This window comes from Pangasianodon hypophthalmus, chromosome 24 (genome assembly GCF_027358585.1).
Source record: "Pangasianodon hypophthalmus isolate fPanHyp1 chromosome 24, fPanHyp1.pri, whole genome shotgun sequence".
NCBI classification, from domain to species: Eukaryota; Metazoa; Chordata; class Actinopteri; order Siluriformes; family Pangasiidae; genus Pangasianodon; species Pangasianodon hypophthalmus.
In genome coordinates this window covers 10,770,686-10,789,857 of record NC_069733.1, presented here as the reverse complement: position 1 = coordinate 10,789,857, position 19,172 = coordinate 10,770,686, and the positions used below count along the sequence as shown (strand labels likewise).

At 36.2% G+C, this 19,172-nt stretch overlaps 3 protein-coding genes across 3 annotated transcripts; 2 read left to right on the top strand and 1 right to left on the bottom strand.

Moving 5' to 3' along the window:
- The first annotated feature begins 1,508 nt into the window (after window positions 1-1,508).
- mccc2 (methylcrotonyl-CoA carboxylase subunit 2) lies at window positions 1,509-9,570 on the top strand. Its single transcript, XM_026931390.3, has 17 exons — window positions 1,509-1,742; window positions 2,206-2,272; window positions 2,390-2,474; window positions 3,284-3,385; window positions 3,510-3,637; window positions 4,044-4,156; window positions 4,850-4,963; window positions 5,584-5,648; window positions 5,787-5,886; window positions 5,990-6,085; window positions 6,796-6,868; window positions 6,985-7,061; window positions 7,637-7,703; window positions 7,864-8,020; window positions 8,708-8,822; window positions 8,900-8,985; window positions 9,321-9,570. The coding sequence occupies exons 1-17, from the start codon at window positions 1,614-1,616 to the stop codon at window positions 9,436-9,438; spliced, it is 1,692 nt and encodes a 563-aa protein (XP_026787191.1). The 5' UTR covers window positions 1,509-1,613; the 3' UTR covers window positions 9,439-9,570.
- Window positions 9,571-9,915: 345 nt separating this feature from the next.
- Window positions 9,916-14,281, bottom strand: hspb11 (heat shock protein, alpha-crystallin-related, b11). Its single transcript, XM_026931392.3, has 5 exons — window positions 14,091-14,281; window positions 13,875-13,981; window positions 13,704-13,772; window positions 10,178-10,221; window positions 9,916-10,087 (listed from the first exon to the last, which is right to left on the bottom strand). The coding sequence occupies exons 1-5, from the start codon at window positions 14,279-14,281 to the stop codon at window positions 9,995-9,997; spliced, it is 504 nt and encodes a 167-aa protein (XP_026787193.1). The 3' UTR covers window positions 9,916-9,994.
- On the top strand, window positions 14,255-18,620 carry smn1 (survival of motor neuron 1, telomeric). Its single transcript, XM_026931391.3, has 9 exons — window positions 14,255-14,415; window positions 14,735-14,806; window positions 14,909-15,028; window positions 15,899-16,096; window positions 16,179-16,340; window positions 16,550-16,624; window positions 17,433-17,543; window positions 17,651-17,725; window positions 18,499-18,620. Exons 1-8 carry the CDS (start codon window positions 14,368-14,370, stop codon window positions 17,702-17,704), a joined length of 840 nt encoding a protein of 279 aa, XP_026787192.3. The 5' UTR covers window positions 14,255-14,367; the 3' UTR covers window positions 17,705-17,725; window positions 18,499-18,620.
- The last annotated feature ends 552 nt before the right edge of the window (window positions 18,621-19,172 follow it).

The following is a 19,172-nucleotide window of genomic DNA, read 5'->3' as shown; positions in this document are numbered from 1 at the left end:
TTTTTTTTTTTTGTTTTTTTTTTTTGTTTTTTTTTTTTAACAACACATGAATTAAAAAACCTTATTAACATGCTTGCTTATTATATTTTACGTAGAATGCCTGTTTATTATGTAAGGCATTAAACATGACAGGCGTGCTGTTATCAATGACTGAGTGGTTTGATGCGTGTAGTGAAGTGGAGGGCTGTTATCAGCCTGTGTGTGCACATAATTTAAGACATTCATATTCAATTGCAAAATATATATTTACAACTGAATTTACACATCAGACTTAAATAATATTTAAATACCACATTTAAAAGTGGCCCAAAAAGTAATCAATAATGTCGTTTTTGCTGTTCAAACTGTCATGGAAAAGAGTGAAAATATCAGATTTGATTCACTTTTGCCTACAGGCTGAACATAGCCTAACATCCAACTTTAATCAGGAAATAATAATTTGTAACACCACAGTTCATTTTGAGTAAATTTGCATAAATCAGCTACCACTGAGCTCTGCCATAACTAATAATACTGTATGTCAGATATCATCAGTAAAGCTGACACAGTAATGGTTTACAGCATATCTAGGTAACAAAAACATTAACACTTGAATGGCTGACTATTCAGATCTGTAATATGAGAGATCAAATTCAACAGCATTTAAACCAGTGTGTCAAATATTTTTTGTGGAGCAACTGCACTGTAATGATGTTCATAAAATGTTCAACTCATCATTACAATTCTTCCATATTTAACCGGTCAAGGGTCCTGGGTTCAATCCTGAGCTTGGGTTACTGTCTGTATTGAGTTTCTGTGCTTGCTTTCCCTGTGTCCGCTTGGGTTTCCTCTGGGTTCTCTGGTTTCCTCCCGCCTCCCACAAAGATGGCAGTGGATGGGTTGGCTTAGATAAATTACTCCTAGGTGTAAATGAGACTGTGAATGTGTGTTCATGGCACCCTTGGGTCCCATCCAGGGTGTATTCCTGCCTTACGCTCAGTGTTCCTGGGATAGGCTCTGTATCCAGGGTGAAACAGTTACTGAAAGTGAGTGTGTGAAATTGGTTGACAGTAGACCATGCCACTAATAATTAAATAACAAATCCGCTGCACTACTGCTTCTACTACTGTCTGGCATCCACCTAACGTGCATGACCGCCTTGCACTTATCAATAGACAAATAGAGAATATTTATTTATTTATTTATTTATTTATTTATTTATTAAATCCACCCCTGAAATTAATTTCTGGCTACACCACTGGTTTTATTGCTGCTGTTACAGAAAGTTAAGCAACACCTTCTGACCAATCAGAGTCAAGAATTCAACAGTGACGTGATATAAATCTTGATATACCTAATATACCTAAATGCACAGTTTTAAAAACACTAATGCTAAGTGCATATGAAAACATTTTGGGGAAAAAAAAATCTCTCAAGTATTTCCAACCTGCGGCTTCCCAGCGTACTGTCAATCAAAGGCATCATGGCGTAGGCAGTTCCTCTTATAACAGTTTTCATTGGCTGGAGTGTGGATGGGCGGGGCTTCAGCTCAGTCACTGTACTGAATAGCTAGAATGCTGTGACACTAATGTACTGTAGCGGTACTTTTTATATTCTACGTTCATGCTGAAAATATGATACTACAGACTTTCAGACCGGCAGTGGCCTTTCTTCGTAGCAGGAGCGCCATATCGAGACTTTACCATGCAGAGAAAGTCGCGACACTGGGCTCCCAGCCAGACGTACAGTCTCCCGTGTATCAGGTAGGCCAAGCGAGAAGCCTCGGACTGGAGTTACAGTGTGTGTCCGAGAGCAGTGAGCCTTAGTGGGTGACAGCAACGTCCTTGGCCATTAGCTCTGATTGTGGCTCGATGTCAAATGGCTCTGTGTTGAACCTTTAGTGCACTAGCTAGGGCGGAAAAAACACTACTTCATGCCCTGTATAGTTTACGTATAAAGGGAGTGGGAAGTAATTTGGGATGTAAGCAGTTTTCTTTATATATTCTTCATGCTAACGTGATTTAATAGCAAAACCAAACATTATGGTGCCTTTACAAACAAGGTATAATATAATACAATAAAGTAAACAACATAGCATAGCAAAATAAATAAATAAAAAAACAAACTGCATACACTGTATTAGCTAGCTATAAGTTGTAAATAGTTTTTAAATATCAAAATATGAAAACATGCTGTTAAATATTTAATCATCATCTTTCACCACAGGAAAACTATGAACGTATGCAAGTACTGGTCAAGGAGCTGAAAGACAGAGCAGAAAAGATAAAGCTTGGTAAGCAGGTGTCCCATTCTTAGAATGAATATATTTATATTTATATGAATGAACTTTTGACTGGGTGACCTTAGGAGACCCTGAACAGTGTGTTTACACAGTATTTCATTTCTACAGGAGGAGGAGAGAGAGCTAGGAACCTGCACACATCCAGAGGAAAGCTTTTGCCTCGGGAGCGCATTGACAGGCTGCTGGACCCGGGGTACAACAACAACAAGAGCTGCACAATATATCCAAATTACCCAAATTATCCAAATATCCAGCAGTTTTGCACTCAGGTCTCCGTAAGTCGACAGTGGATAGGTTCAACAAGACAGACTTCATGTGAAAAATGTAATCAGTTTCCTGGTTACACAATTGCACTCTTTGTCCATGTAGTACACAGTCATACAAGGGAATTATTTATAATCGCACTATCCGGTGTCACCCAGATGAGGATTTGAGTCTGGTTCCACTCAAGGTTTCTTCCTCATATCATCTCAGGGAGTTTTTCCTAGCCACCGTTGTCTCTGGCTTGCTCATTAGGCATAAATTCATACATTTACAATTTATAATCTGAATGTATGTATTTCTGTAAAGCTGCTTTGTGACAATGTCCACTGTTAAAAGTGCTATATGAATAAAATTGAATTGAATCAAATATCACCATATGCATATCGCAGGGGCTTGCGACAACTGAATGATTTTAATATTTCAAAAAGTTACAAAAAGTCTTAAGTTTCAGGGTGAGGCAGGTAGCAGCGAATGTTTTCTTTTCCTCAACATGAAACATGTATGTTGGTCATGTCATTTTCTGTTTAAATATATAAATACATATAAATATAATTTTAAATTGATTTTACACACTTATAGCATTATAATATTGCGTATCACATTATTTAACAAGTTATTGTATATCGCATTGTTCTTCAGTATTGTGCAGCCCTAACAAAAACCATGTCTAAACATATTAATGTATCAGTATTTTATTTCACTTTTTTGTTCTGACACTTTTTTGTTTTGGGTGTGCAGTTCTCCATTTCTGGAGTTTTCCCAGTTTGCTGCTTATGAATTGTACGGTAATGAGGAGGTGCCTGCTGGAGGAATCATCACTGGCATTGGCAGGGTGTCCGGGTGAGAATTCATAACCCATGTTGTACTTTTCCCTTCCTTACTCTTCTACGAATATATCATGCTGTAGTGAATAGGAATAAACAAATTCACATGGCTATTTTGAATTTGGTTTGTTTTTTTGCAGGCTGGAGTGTATCATAGTTGCAAACGATGCCACTGTCAAAGGAGGCACCTATTATCCAGTTACTGTGAAGAAGCACCTTCGTGCTCAGGAGATTGCACAGCAGAACCACTTGCCATGTATATACCTGGGTGAGTTGGAAATTCATTCATTCAGTCATATTCAGCCACGTCTTTATCCAAGTCAGGATCTGCCGCCTATTCTGGGAACACTGGGTGCTTTTCAGACTGAAATAAATGGCAGCTTTTGTCTTAAGAGATTGTACTTGGATGCGAAGAAAGCAAATTTGAACCAGTATGTTTAGTGGTTGGTTAAAATAACATCACATACAAAAACAAGGTTTTACTATACAATATTTTTACAAAGACATTATTGGTGGTTTTTGGGCCTGACATTTCAATATTGATAAGCCCATAGAGTCTTTAAAATTAGTCAATATATCAATTGGAACATACAGAGCACTCAGTTTTCCGCTCTCAGTATGCTTTGGTTGTGTTGTGGAAGTTTAGAAACTCTAATAATCTCTTTTATCTCTAGTGGACTCTGGAGGGGCCAACTTACCCCGCCAGGCTGATGTGTTTCCTGATAGAGATCACTTTGGACGCATCTTTTACAACCAGGCACGCTTGTCCTCAGAGGGCATTGCACAGGTAAGGATCTGATGGAACTGCTGAACTGGCATGTTTTGTATTGCACCATCATTTTTGATTTTTTTTTGTCATGATTTTTTTAGTAATAGTGAGTTAAGAGGGCTGGATTGATTATAATCTTTTAGCTTGAACACTTGCACAAAAAGAACCATAGGGACTCTTTATGCATATGTGTGGCAGCCTGGGAAAACCATTTACCAGGTGAAATTTTCTGCTGCATTAAGTTCTGAAAAGTACAGGTTTCACTGAACTGTAATGTGTTTCTGTTTTGCATGTATCTCAACCAGAAGTAAAACATTTTAAAGCCTGGGTACCCCCAAAAGTGAAAAGGGAGAAAATTTCATTTAATGACTCATTAAAAAATACAACATTACTACTACATTTTAAAGAAATATTACTTTACACTGGGAAATGAGTTATCACTTTGATGAGTGCCAGGATCCATATCACTCTGTGTCTCTACATCTGAGATAAGTCACTCAGAATTCAGCTGCAGCTACATCTGACGGGTTTTCCTAGACCGCTACATACATACACATATATATATATATATATATATATATATATATATATATGCTTGCATTGTAATAATCACGATGCAGAATAGTATCTGGTAGATTGTGCTTGCATTGTAATAATCACGATGCAGAATAGTATCTGGTAGATAGTACTATCTTCATGCTTCTGTTGCAGATTGCTGTAGTGATGGGCTCGTGTACAGCAGGGGGCGCCTATGTCCCCTCCATGGCAGATGAAAGTATCATTGTGCGCAAACAAGGGACCATTTTTCTTGGGGGACCTCCACTGGTATGTTCAATTTTTTAATATTATGTACACTATATGGCCAAAAGTTTGTGGACACCTGACCATCACACACACACTTTGCAGATTTAGTCCCTCCTTTGTGGTAATAATAGGTTCCACTCTTCTGGGAATGCTTAACACTAGATTTTGGAGCATGACTGTGGGGATTTGTGCTAATATAGCCACCTCACAGTATTAGTGAGGTTGAGCACTGATGTTGGGTGAGGAGGCCTGGGGCACAGTCGGCATTCCAGTTCATCTCAAAGGTGTTCAGTGGGGTTGAGATCAGAGCCTTTGTTCTTCCATTCCAGCCTTGGCAAACCATATCTTCATGGAGCTCGCTTTGTGCACAGGGGCATTGTCATGCTGAAACATGTTTGGGCCTCTTAGTTCCAGTGAAGGGAAATCTTAATACTACAGCATACAAAGACATTCTATACAACTGTGTGCTTCCAACTTTGTGGCAAAAGTTTGGGGAAGACCCAACTTGTGGGTGTGATGGTCAGGTGTCCACATACTTTTGGCCATATAGTGTAGTTTGGCCTGTCTCTTGTGTTGGTTTCATTAAATACATATGGTTGTAGAGTTAGATAAACCTGTGTGTGTGTGTGTGTGTGTTGTAGGTAAAAGCTGCTACAGGTGAGGAAGTCTCTGCTGAAGACCTTGGAGGTGCTGACCTTCACTGCAGGTTGACTTCATTTTTGATGCCATACTATTTAAGTAATGAAAATATAGTGTGTGTTTATTTTCCTCCTGTATTTGTTTATTATTTAAAGTAAATTTCTGTAATTAATTCTCTGTCCCCCCCCCTCCTTTTTTTCTTCAGAAAATCTGGTGTAACTGATCACTACGCCTTAGATGATGATCATGCTCTTCACCTAGCACGGAAAGCAGTGCGCAACCTGAACTACCAGAAGAAACTGGATGTAAGTGTGCTACCAGAGTTCATATCTTGCTGTTTTTTTTTTTTGTATGGAAATGTATTTGTTGAACCCAGTCACCGGTTACATCTTTATTCTATGCTTTCAGGTTACTGTGGAACCTCCTGAGGCTCCGTTGTTCCCCGCTGATGAGCTTTATGGAATTGTGGGAGAAAACTTGAAACGAAACTTTGACATCAAAGAGGTTCCTTTCGTTTTCAGTCTTTTTAAGCACAATACAATCTGGATATGTTTCATGCAGGGAGGTACTGTAATTGAAGTAATTACCAGTGAGAGTCATGAATTCACTACAAATCTGCAAAAGCTGTAGTTTTTCAAAATTGAAATTTTAAAATACTAGACAACCTTGATCATGATGATCATGGTGCTGTTTTGTCCAACTCATCTACCCAGCTAAATTAATTTAGGTCAAAGGGGACATCAGTTAAATTCCCTTCACGGTAGCTGTAGCAAATCAGTGATTTCTGTCCTTTTTTTTGACAACTGTAGACTACAGTATCTAACAGACCACATTAATCTCCCACACACAGTGTCTGTGAGTCAGTCTGTAACTGATAAGAGCCATCACGTAACACCAGAATCAGATGCACGCCCTCTTCTTGGGTGATTTCCGGGTTGATTTCGTCCAGGGTTGATTTCCACACTGTTTTTCCACCTTTTTTCTTGTTGAAAAGTCTCAGATGTAAAAGGTGTTTACATCTGTGTTCATTTGTGTTCATTATCCTGTACAAAGCAGCCAACATTACGTTACAGAATTACAAAACGTTCTGTAGTAAAAAACAGTTCGGCTTTAACGGGACTGCTTGTCTGTTTTTATTGTTCATTACATTTGAGAAAAGGATCAGTTAGTTAATTATGTTAATGCAGAAGTATGACAGCCATATTTCATTACAGGTGATTGCCCGTGTAGTTGATGGCAGTAAATTTGATGAATTCAAGGCTTTCTATGGAGACACACTGGTAACAGGTACATATGATCTTACGTGTCTTAAGGTCTGTTATGAATGAAGCATTACATTCCAGCACTTTAGAAATATCACGTTGGATTTCATACTCATTCATGGTGCTGTTGTTTGTATCTAGGCTTCGCACGGATATTCGGTTATCCAGTCGGGATCATTGGCAATAATGGAGTGCTGTTCTCCGAATCAGCAAAGAAAGTGAGTTGCTCATTCCTCTATTTGTAAATAACACTTCAGGTGCATGAAGAGTGATCTATGAATCTGCACCTGCTGGCATTGCTTGTCACTCTTATTTAAAATTGTAAAATTGTATAACATTTTCCTGTATTAAAACAGGAAATAATTTGAATGAGCAGACTGGTGAAAGTGTGAAACATCACTGAAATGTGTCTCATTCTCTCTTCTTATATAGAACATTTCATCAGAAAGTCTGAGTAAATACTAAACACAGTACATAATGGGCAATTGTTACTGTCATAAAATATAAGAGCCTTTTAGCTTCCAATATGTATATACAGGCCAAGCAACACTGGTTTATCAGGAGAAGGGGTTGCTTTATTTTATCTTTTGTTATTTATATTCATAGAATCTGGATTTCTTGTAAATCTGTCATAAGCAATTTATTATGCAGGATAAAACAGTTCTGTTTCCTTCATAAAATATTGTAGATGACATCAGGATCTGTAGAGTTAGATGCTGTAGAATATTTTGTGTATGCATTTGTTTCACTGAATTTATGAATGTGTACAGTTATATAGCATTTTGTTTTACAGGGAACTCATTTTATTGAGCTGTGCTGTCAGAGGAACATTCCCCTGATCTTCCTTCAGAACATCACAGGCAAGTCTGAACTACAGAAGGCAGAGCTACACTTTCTAGTCATGCATCTTTTCTATAACATTTTTAATCAGTAATTATATATGCACCTTTTTAGCTTTGTTCTACCACTGACTGTGTACACACTAATGTAAAGCTCATCCATGTATTTTATCTGTTGCAGGATTTATGGTTGGAAGAGAGTACGAGGCAGGTGGCATTGCTAAGGACGGTGCTAAGATGGTGACAGCTGTGGCCTGTGCTAATGTGCCCAAGATCACTGTAATCATCGGAGGATCCTATGGGGCTGGAAACTACGGCATGTGTGGAAGAGCATACAGGTGCTTCATTCGACTTACTCATTTAATAAGTGATATTAGGACTAAAGAATTAGAATCACCATTAGAAAAGGAATTTGTCTTGGTGTACTGGTGCTTAGTAATAACAGTAAAATACAAGAAATGAAAATAATATTAATATTAATAAGGTATAAAGCCTCGTTCGCATGAGCATTCTGACATCAGTGGCATCGTTTTTATTGATGAAAGACTTGTATGCTGGACGTACTTTAGATATAAATGTAACTGTATGTATTATAAAATCTAGCTATAACAAAATGTATAATCTATAATAATATATGGTGACATTTTCTGTGAAGAGACAATTATTTAACATTTGGAAGGAGTCTCCAGTGTGCTTTGTAACAGTCAAAGGTAAAACTGTAACTTTAAGTTTTCTGACAAGGGAAAGTCTTCACCAAAGAGGACTTTGCATTTTGTCAGTTAAAAAAAAAAACATCTTATCTTGCTTATTATAAAGAGAAGAGAGAGCCTAGTGAGAGAAATGCTAATTATAGATACCTAAATGTAAATGATGAGTCTCAGTGGTAGTGTTACTGGTAAAAATATACTGGTAAGAATAAATGAATAAAAAAGTATGTCATTCTATAAAATAATGAACTGTTGGTAAACTATAATGGTATAAGAAGACATCTTTCATTCCTTGCTTATTTTAACCGTCTTCTGTAGTCCCCGATTCCTGTACATGTGGCCAAACTCGCGCATCTCAGTGATGGGAGGAGAGCAAGCAGCAAATGTGCTGGCCACCATTACTAAAGATCAGAAAGCCAGGGAAGGCAAAGAGGTAAGGATCAGCATTCTGTGGTTTTGGCATGGAGTTCTGTAGAGTTTAAAGTTCATATTTGGCTCCTGTCCCTCTAGCTGACAGCAGAACAGGAGGCTGCTTTGAAGGAGCCTATTATCAGACGATTTGAGGAAGAGGGAAGTCCATATTACTCCAGTGCCAGGTAACCCATCACATACCGGACAAACATGTTCATGGTGCAGGTGAAATTCCACCGGTTTGTCAGTTAATGATGTCACAAAGTTTGGCCCTAATCTTTCAAATAACTATAACTATTTATAACCATAATAATAATAATAATAATAATAATAATAATAATAATAATAATAATAATATCCTGTCACTATACACTCATCTACTCAGTACAGATCATGTCCAGTGATTGGATACATTTTTATATAGTAATGCCCCTTCACTTCTTAATGTTAATCTTGCATTATATCATGTTGTAAGATGTGAAATGTTTCTAATCCGGTGTTCCTCATTTCCTGCCGTCAGACTATGGGATGATGGAATCATCGACCCTGCTGACACGCGCCTCGTCCTGGGACTCAGTCTGAGCGCCGCTCTCAACGCCCCCACACAGAAGACTCGCTTCGGCGTCTTCAGGATGTGAAGCGACAGTCTCACTCCTCCATTTCTTGGGTTCTTTGGCGATTCTGAAGAGAGAACTCTGTTCCTGTTCGTCACTGTTACTGTTTTGTCTTTTTTTATCTGTTTGACATGAGCAGTAAAATGGTTGATACTATCAGTTGAGTTTTCTCTCTTTTATTTCTTTAGTATGGTATAATTATAATGTATAATTATATAATAATATAATTATAAAATAATTATTTAAATTGTATAATAATAAGCTAATTATAATAAAGTATGGCATTATTGAGCTGCTTTTTAATGCCACGTGTCATTAAAACTATGTTTTTTTGAGTACATTAATCCTAGTGTAGGACTAATATTCAGAGTCTGCTTACTGAATTATATAGTGAGGAGTCTGCAAAAAATGTTGGGATTAGCATACCTATGAGTGAGTCTTAACAATCATAGATTATTTGACTTGTTTATGACAGTTTGATTTAGTACAAAATACAGTGAGTTTTAGCAATGATTACTGTACATGATATAAAATATAATAAGGCTACTTCACAAGTCCTGGTGACTCATTAAAGTTATTCTTATGCCTGTATCCCCACTTTGTGCACTGAGACAAAATGATCATATCCAGAGATGATGAGAAACCGCAGTTGTGTCGCATTTGAGCCGTCGAGCTGCAGAAAACACATTCATAGAATACATGGGTGATATAATACAGTTCCTCTTCAGTAGGCAGAACAGCAATGGAAAGAAATTAAACTCACTGATATTTCATTTGTTTGTAGACTTCCATCTGTTTGTTCAAACTCTAAAAGAGAAAGTTCATGTGAGTCAGTATTTCATTAAAAATACTTTAAAGTGATCAAATTTACTGGACCTCATACAACTGTACGTGTTTTAGGTTTTTTTTTTGTTTTGTTTTTTTTGACACAGTCTGATGTCTGATGAGTATTTTTGTGTCTGTACTGTTCAGATGCCTCACTGGTCAGGTTTCTCTTGTAAAACCTCATTGTATAAAATAATAAAATAAAGGTTAAAATAAAAACCACAAAGGTTAAAATGTTTACACCACACACTGCATACACAAAAAGGCCACCAGCACTGTGGATGACCTCATACACCCCTCACACAATCTCTTCACCCTCCTGCTGTCTGGCAGAACGTACCGAAGCGTTCGGGCCCTCACGGCCAGACTGTGTAACAGTTTCTGCCCCCAAACCATCAGACTCCTCAACACTCAGAGACTGGACTGACAACACACACACACACACACACACTCATACTCAACTGAACACCATCCCAATCCCTTTGCAATTTTTGCACATTTCTGTATTGACTACCTGCATTGTTGCAGCCACTGTATTTATAGATAAAAAAATATTGTATATAGTTTCTTGTCATTACTATACTCTCTACCTGGCTGCTACTCCAGTAACTGCTATGTCCATATATGGTAAAAGCTTATCTACCGAATACTATATCATAGTGTGTTACGTTTACATTCACACCATGCACTACTGTTATATTTGACACTTTCACACTGTGTTGCGGTCGGCACTGCACTGTCCGTGCCTATTGTCCTGTTTTAGTTATTGTCCTGTTTTAGTAGTTATTGTCCTGTTTTAGCTATTGTACAGTTTTAGTAGTTATTGTCCTGTTTTAGTTATTGTACAGTTTTAGTAGTTATTGTCCTGTTTTAGTTATTGTCCTGTTTTAGTAGTTATTGTCCTGTTTTAGTTATTGTACAGTTTTAGTAGTTATTGTCCTGTTTGTTATTGTACAGTTTTAGTAGTTATTATACAGTTTTAGTAGTTATTGTCCTGTTTTAGCTATTGTACAGTTTTAGTAGTTATTGTCCTGTTTTAGTTATTGTACAGTTTTAGTAGTTATTATACAGTTTTAGTAGTTATTGTCCTGTTTTAGTTATTGTCCTGTTTTAGTAGTTATTATACAGTTTTAGTTATTGTACAGTTTTAGTAGTTATTATACAGTTTTAGTAGTTATTGTCCTGTTTGTTATTGTACAGTTTTAGTAGTTATTGTCCTGTTTGTTATTGTACAGTTTTAGTAGTTATTGTACAGTTTTAGTAGTTATTGTACAGTTTTAGTTATTGTACAGTTTTAATAGTTATTATACAGTTTTAGTAGTTATTGTCCTGTTTTAGTTATTGTACAGTTTTAGTAGTTATTGTCCTGTTTTAGTTATTGTACAGTTTTAGTAGTTATTGTCCTGTTTGTTATTGTACAGTTTTAGTAGTTATTGTACAGTTTTAGTAGTTATTGTCCTGTTTTAGTTATTGTACAGTTTTAGTAGTTATTGTCCTGTTTGTTATTGTACAGTTTTAGTAGTTATTGTACAGTTTTAGTAGTTATTGTCCTGTTTGTTATTGTACAGTTTTAGTAGTTATTATACAGTTTTAGTAGTTATTGTCCTGTTTGTTATTGTACAGTTTTAGTAGTTATTGTACAGTTTTAGTAGTTATTGTACAGTTTTAGTAGTTATTGTCCTGTTTTAGTTATTATACAGTTTTAGTAGTTATTGTCCTGTTTGTTATTGTACAGTTTTAGTAGTTATTGTACAGTTTTAGTAGTTATTGTCCTGTTTGTTATTGTACAGTTTTAGTAGTTATTATACAGTTTTAGTAGTTATTGTCCTGTTTGTTATTGTACAGTTTTAGTAGTTATTGTACAGTTTTAGTAGTTATTGTACAGTTTTAGTAGTTATTGTCCTGTTTTAGTTATTATACAGTTTTAGTAGTTATTGTCCTGTTTGTTATTGTACAGTTTTAGTAGTTATTGTACAGTTTTAGTTATTGTACAGTTTTAATAGTTATTATACAGTTTTAGTAGTTATTGTCCTGTTTTAGTTATTGTACAGTTTTAGTAGTTATTGTCCTGTTTTAGTTATTGTACAGTTTTAATAGTTATTATACAGTTTTAGTAGTTATTGTCCTGTTTTAGTTATTGTACAGTTTTAGTAGTTATTATACAGTTTTAGTAGTTATTGTCCTGTTTTAGTTATTGTACAGTTTTAGTAGTTATTATACAGTTTTAGTAGTTATTGTCCTGTTTTAGTAGTTATTATACAGTTTTAGTAGTTATTGTACAGTTTTAGTTATTGTACAGTTTTAGTAGTTATTATACAGTTTTAGTAGTTATTGTACAGTTTTAGTAGTTATTGTCCTGTTTTAGTTATTGTACAGTTTTAATAGTTATTATACAGTTTTAGTAGTTATTGTCCTGTTTTAGTTATTGTACAGTTTTAATAGTTATTATACAGTTTTAGTAGTTATTGTCCTGTTTTAGTTATTGTACAGTTTTAGTAGTTATTATACAGTTTTAGTAGTTATTATACAGTTTTAGTAGTTATTGTCCTGTTTTAGTAGTTATTATACAGTTTTAGTAGTTATTGTCCTGTTTTAGTAGTTATTATACAGTTTTAGTAGTTATTGTACAGTTTTAGTTATTGTACAGTTTTAGTAGTTATTATACAGTTTTAGTAGTTATTGTACAGTTTTAGTAGTTATTGTCCTGTTTTAGTTATTGTACAGTTTTAATAGTTATTATACAGTTTTAGTAGTTATTGTCCTGTTTTAGTTATTGTACAGTTTTAATAGTTATTATACAGTTTTAGTAGTTATTGTCCTGTTTTAGTTATTGTACAGTTTTAGTAGTTATTATACAGTTTTAGTAGTTATTGTCCTGTTTTAGTTATTGTACAGTTTTAGTAGTTATTATACAGTTTTAGTAGTTATTGTCCTGTTTTAGTTATTGTACAGTTTTAGTAGTTATTATACAGTTTTAGTAGTTATTGTCCTGTTTTAGTAGTTATTATACAGTTTTAGTAGTTATTGTACAGTTTTAGTTATTGTACAGTTTTAGTAGTTATTGTACAGTTTTAGTTATTGTACAGTTTTAGTAGTTAGTGTACAGTTTTAGTAGTTAGTGTACAGTTTTAGTTATTATACAGTTATAGTAGTTATTGTACAGTTTTAGTTATTGTACAGTTTTAGTAGTTATTGTACAGTTTTAGTAGTTAGTGTACAGTTATAGTAGTTATTGTACAGTTTTAGTAGTTATTGTACAGTTTTAGTATTTATTGTACTGTCTTGTGCTGTTTGCACATGTTTGCACGTGCACTTTGTGTAGTAATGTGTAGTCTCCTGTAGTTTTGTGTGGTTTTATGGAGCACTGTGGTCCTGGAGGAGTGTTGTTTCAGTTCACTGTGTACTGTACTAGCTGTAAACGGGTAAAATAACAATAAAGCCACTTGAAGAAAACGTGTTCATACCTTTCTCTGCCATGAGTTCAAATTTCTCAGCCTCCTCTTGTGTGCTTTTCTCTATTCTTAAACGTCTCACTGTAAAGAAAAGTTAAGCCTTGTGTAGTGTTCAGTAAACTCATCTAGCTTAAGATGCCAATGTGCACTGCAATGTACATTTAAACTTTAATCTGTATCTACCATTAACACTGTGGATGGATAGCAGGGATATCTTCATGTTATCTGGGAATCGGATGATGAACTCTTGAGGAAACATTCCCGTCGACATCCAGAACGTCTCCATGTTTCTGCAATAAAAGCAGACATCTTCACAACATAATTTTTAAATGTCTCTGTTTGGTAAAACACAAATAATTAGCTTTAACCTCAAGCATTAACTCACTCATAATAACTCACCCATCAATCATGCTTTCCGGTGGATGATTCTCATCGCTGGACGTCGCCAGCACAACCTGAGCACCAAACGAGCTTAAAGCCGTGTTTAACATTATTAATCTGTGATCATCGCCTGATAAACACACACAAGCGCGCGTTGCCAAGCAGCAAGTCAACCTGAGATCGTCGCATGTCATTGACGTCATTACCATCCGGCACGTCAGGGCGCACGCTGCTGCTTTTGGGAAATATTTTGCAGTGTCTTTAGCTTGGTGTTGGGTTCATATGCACTGTTTTCATGGCAAATGGAACAGGTGATGTTGTGTTCTGTCGCGGAACTGGTCAGGTAAGAGGTCATTCAGTGTATTTACAACAGTTTATTGAAGTTAGTGGAGTGGGCACATTAGGCTTGGTGGCTAGTTTTGCTAACAGTTAGCTAAGTGACATGGTTTTAGCATTTTTCTTTTTGCTGAAAACAGCCGAGTGAACTACTACAGTTGATACAGTTCTAAAAGAGAGAGAGAGAGAGAGAGAGAAAGAAAATGCATTTTATATCTGTATGTTTATATGTCTTATTTTTACTGCCAAAAGTAAGTAAATAAGTAGTGAGCTGCTGTTAGAAGAGTGTGTAGTTACAGACTGTAATTCTTGTCTTTTCTGCACAGAGTGACGACTCGGACATTTGGGACGACACAGCCTTGATTAAAGCTTATGATAAAGCCGTGGCTTCATTTAAAGTAATCACACAGTGGACATTTTAACAGCACTTCACAGACACACGCTGAGTAAACTTCACCTGAGAACTTCTAAAGTGCCTCTTGTTTTCTTTCCTCCTACAGAATGCTCTGAAAGGAGAAGACGCCATGGCTCCACATCCAAAAGAGAAACCTGGCAATAAACGGAAAAACACCAAAAAGAGCAAAAGCAGAAAGAAATGTAACACTGCTCCTGATGGAGAGGTAAATCACATAGCCCAGACAAGCTTCCTGTTTATCTTCAATATCTGAGTTTTGTAAAAATGACAAAGTATGATACACATTTCAGCCTTACTATAGGGGAAAACGTGAGCATTAGAGGAAAAAAAAATCACCTTTTTTTTTTCTTAGGTTCTTAATGTCAACTTGAATTTCTAAAGAAATTGTGTAATTTAACCACACACAATATGTTTTACCCAGCCAGCAAGACATGTTGCACAAAAGGGATTAAGATATATATATATATATATATATATATATATATATATATATACATACACACACACACACACAGAGTGTCTCAAAAGTCTCCATACATTTTAGCAAAATGTAACTTTATTTACAAACCATCTTTTACATGATTGCTATTTCTTTGTAAACACACCGCGGCATCTCTCCCACTCATGATGTACTCGTGTTAACGCATATAGTGTTATGCGTTTCTTTCTACTTTTGCATGTCCATTGCAACCTTGCAACAGCTTCCCGATCCAGCCATGAGAATGATTTCAATACGTTCTTCTTATGTCAAAGGCATATATATATATATATATATATATATATATATATATATATATATATATATATATATATATATATATATATATATGAGTTGTATAGGATATGTTTGTATACTGTAGCATTACAATTTACCTATTAACATCTCTTTTATAGCTTTGTCCAGTAGTTAAAAAGTTTAAATTAGCACCCAATTACTTTGTCTACAAGCTCCCTGAAAGGTCACATGGCAGGATTTCCACATTCTCATAAATACTAAACCTGCACATGTAATGAGATGTGGAATTGATCGAGTGCAGTTTAAAACTATAAGGAGTATTGTAATTGTCTTTTACAGTGGAAAGTCGGGGATGCCTGTTATGCGTATTGGTCTGAAGATGGAAAATTGTACGCTGCTACCATTTCCTCAGTCGACCATGCGAAAGGCACCTGTGTCGTATATTACAACGACTACGGGAATGAGGAGGAGCAGAATCTGAGCGACCTTCTCACAGACGCTGCAGAGTTGGATGGGGAATCACAAAAGATGGCTGAGGTATGTGACCGGTTTATTACATTTCTTATGCACAATGATTAAGCGTACAAGGGTGTACGTTCTAATGCTGACTAAATTGCAGGGGAAAGAGGTGGAGTCTTCTACAGAGGAGAGTGATAGGTCTTCTACTCCACATCAGTCTAATCAACAGAAACACAAAGCTAAAGGCAAAGCTCCAGTGGTGCCTCCTATGTGGGGTCCTGGATTTCCTCCTGTTCCTCCTCCTGGCTCTCACTTAAGAATGGTGAGTAAATGAATAAGAAGTATGTTCTATGTGTACTTCAGCAGTGAAACTTTTTGGTCTTTGGGATTATTTGGGATTATGAATTCATATGTGTAGGAATGCAGTAAGTGCTAGCACCCACGAATGGTTCAAACACTGATTACATTGAGTGATGGATATAACAGTAACTAACACAGACTATGTTTAAAACCATACCATGTTCTCTCCAGTCTGACAGCAGAAGAGGAGGAGGCTCTGGACCTACTTTCCCTGGTTGGTCCCCAATGATCCCTCCAGGTCCACCGGTGAGACACAGTTCCCTAGGGATCGGTCAGAATGATCGACTAATAAATTAATTGCCTAAAACCTAACTAGTGATTACTGAGGTCCACTAGTAGGTTTTGTTTCACAAACCCACCACATACTCTAGGCCTACATCTGTCAATTTTGATGACTTTTGCCATAAACCCTTCCCATCAGATTGCAATCTTTAAGAAAAGGAAGGCTGTGGTTAGAAATGTATATTAAGTTATGAGATGTTCTGTGAGCAAAAGATTGTTGGCCGAGTAAAAAAGACTGAGCTATTTCATTAAGAGGAAGAATTTAAGAAGAACCCAATACACATTTTGCATCATGAATTTTAAAGCAGCTGCCATCAAAGCCTTGCCTGTAGGGCTTCATGTGCTATGAATTATTCATTCATCTTTCCTCTTCAGTAACCACTTTATCCTGGTCAGAGTCACTGTGTGCTGTGAGCTGTGTTCCAGTTATTGTGTCAAATTCATTACATTCTCACTTTGTTTTTATACTGATGGCAGTTCAAGGTTACAACTGGACTTATTCACAGAGCAGATAACTATGTTAGTTATTAAAAGGGCTGAGTGCTGCATCCATGCATCCAGTGTCAGGTAGACGTGGCCCTAAACCAGACGAAATATACAGGGGTATACAGAAAACCGATTAGTCGACTAGTCTTTTGCACATTTCTGATATTCACTGTTTGGATCCATTGACCAATCGGGCATGTCAAAACTACAAATATACAAAAGCCTAATAGTACAGTATTAATCAGGTTAAGAATGTAACTAATAAAACTCCTCACCTCTGGCTCAGATGATCCCACCACCACCACCGATTAGCCCTGACATGTTGGAGGATGATGAGGCTTTAGGCAGCATGCTGATTTCGTGGTACATGAGTGGCTACCACACAGGATACTACCTAGTAAGTAATCAGTACATTCACTACATTCATTGCCTTGAGCTAAATCATGCAAATTCAGTCAGAATTTCAGTTTCTCATTTGTTTTCTAATTGCATGGTGTCTTACAGGGCTTAAAACAAGGTCGTAAAGATGCCGCCGCAAAGAAGTCCCACCACAAATGAAGCAATTTGTAGTTAATTATGGTAAATCATTCATTTATTTTTCTTCTACTTTACATTAAGATTTTATAGATAAATGGTTGTAAATATGTGCATGTGAACGTGCAGTGTACTGTTTTTGTGAAAATGTGTGTATATGAAAATATACTTCCTTTCCATGGTGGATAATAAAACCCTGAAAGGAAAGTCAGTTTGATAGATTGCTCCCTGATTTACATTTGTTTCCTGCTTTTTGTATTGTGATTTCATCAGTTCCATAATTATTGGCACCCTTACCAACAGTGTCCGTAAATGAATAACAGCCACTAAGTGATATTTTGAGCTTAAAAATACTTTTAAGCTCAAAACTTACTTTTAAACTTTCCAAACCCGAGTTGTCATAAGCAGTGCAATTTAAAAGTCATCAGCACCTCTTATAATTAATATATGGAGTTGTCTTCCATGGAGAGAATAACCACACTGAGCCGCTAACGTCTAACGATTTCTCCATGAAGCTCCTTCCTTCTAAAGTGTGCTCATACGAACTGTCTTCTTCACTTCAAATCAGAGCTGCACATTCGTTTGTTAATCGTTTATGCAGTGTTGGCTTTCACAACACTCATAGCTATGATTATGCAAATCGGACAAATCAAACTCAAGTAGTTTCTCCAATTGATTGAGTGGAACATTGGTTTCCTTGTTTGCGTAGTTATTTTATACAGTCCTGATTGCCCATTCTCTTGAAGGGTGCCAATAATTCTGGAATTGGCTGTATTTAATTTATTATGCATTACCTAGATCTTCTTTCTCTACCACAGGTTAAAACTGACTTCAGACTCTGATGATGTTGCTGAAGTTCTACAATAGAGTTCATGTTCCAAGTCATGTTTTGTATTCTTTGTACATAAATGAATTAAATGTTATATGTCCTTTTTTTCAATCTCGTGTCTAAGCCTGATCTTTAATTATGACCGTTTGTGATTCGAAGTTGAAATGGTTTAAATTCTCAGGAAGAATGAATGAATAAATAAGAAGATATTTGCTGTTCTTGGCAGAACACTGTATGATAGTCAGATTTTGTGTGTGACTTTGTGACATGTGACTTCATATCTTTGTTTTGTTCTGATGTCTTGCACTGTTGGCAATATGACAGCACTCTTCTTTAGGATGGCTGTGATAACTCACAATCTAAACCACCCTTTTAAAAAGATACGTGAGTAGATGTCAGCATAAACCTGCTTTCTCATGGTATCACACGGTCTTATAAACAACTATCCATTTCAAATGTAACAAGTGTAGTGCAAACATTGGTAGATTGCATTAACGGGCAAAGGATAGAAAACAAGAAGGACATACTGTAACTGAGCTGAAATAACCAAGGGACAGAAAAACAGGGGCCTCTAGTGGCCTCTTTTATACTCTACTAACCTCTTAACTGCCTCTCTAAATAAACCTTTTAAAAATTATTTTAAAATGGCATTAGAGTGTGTAA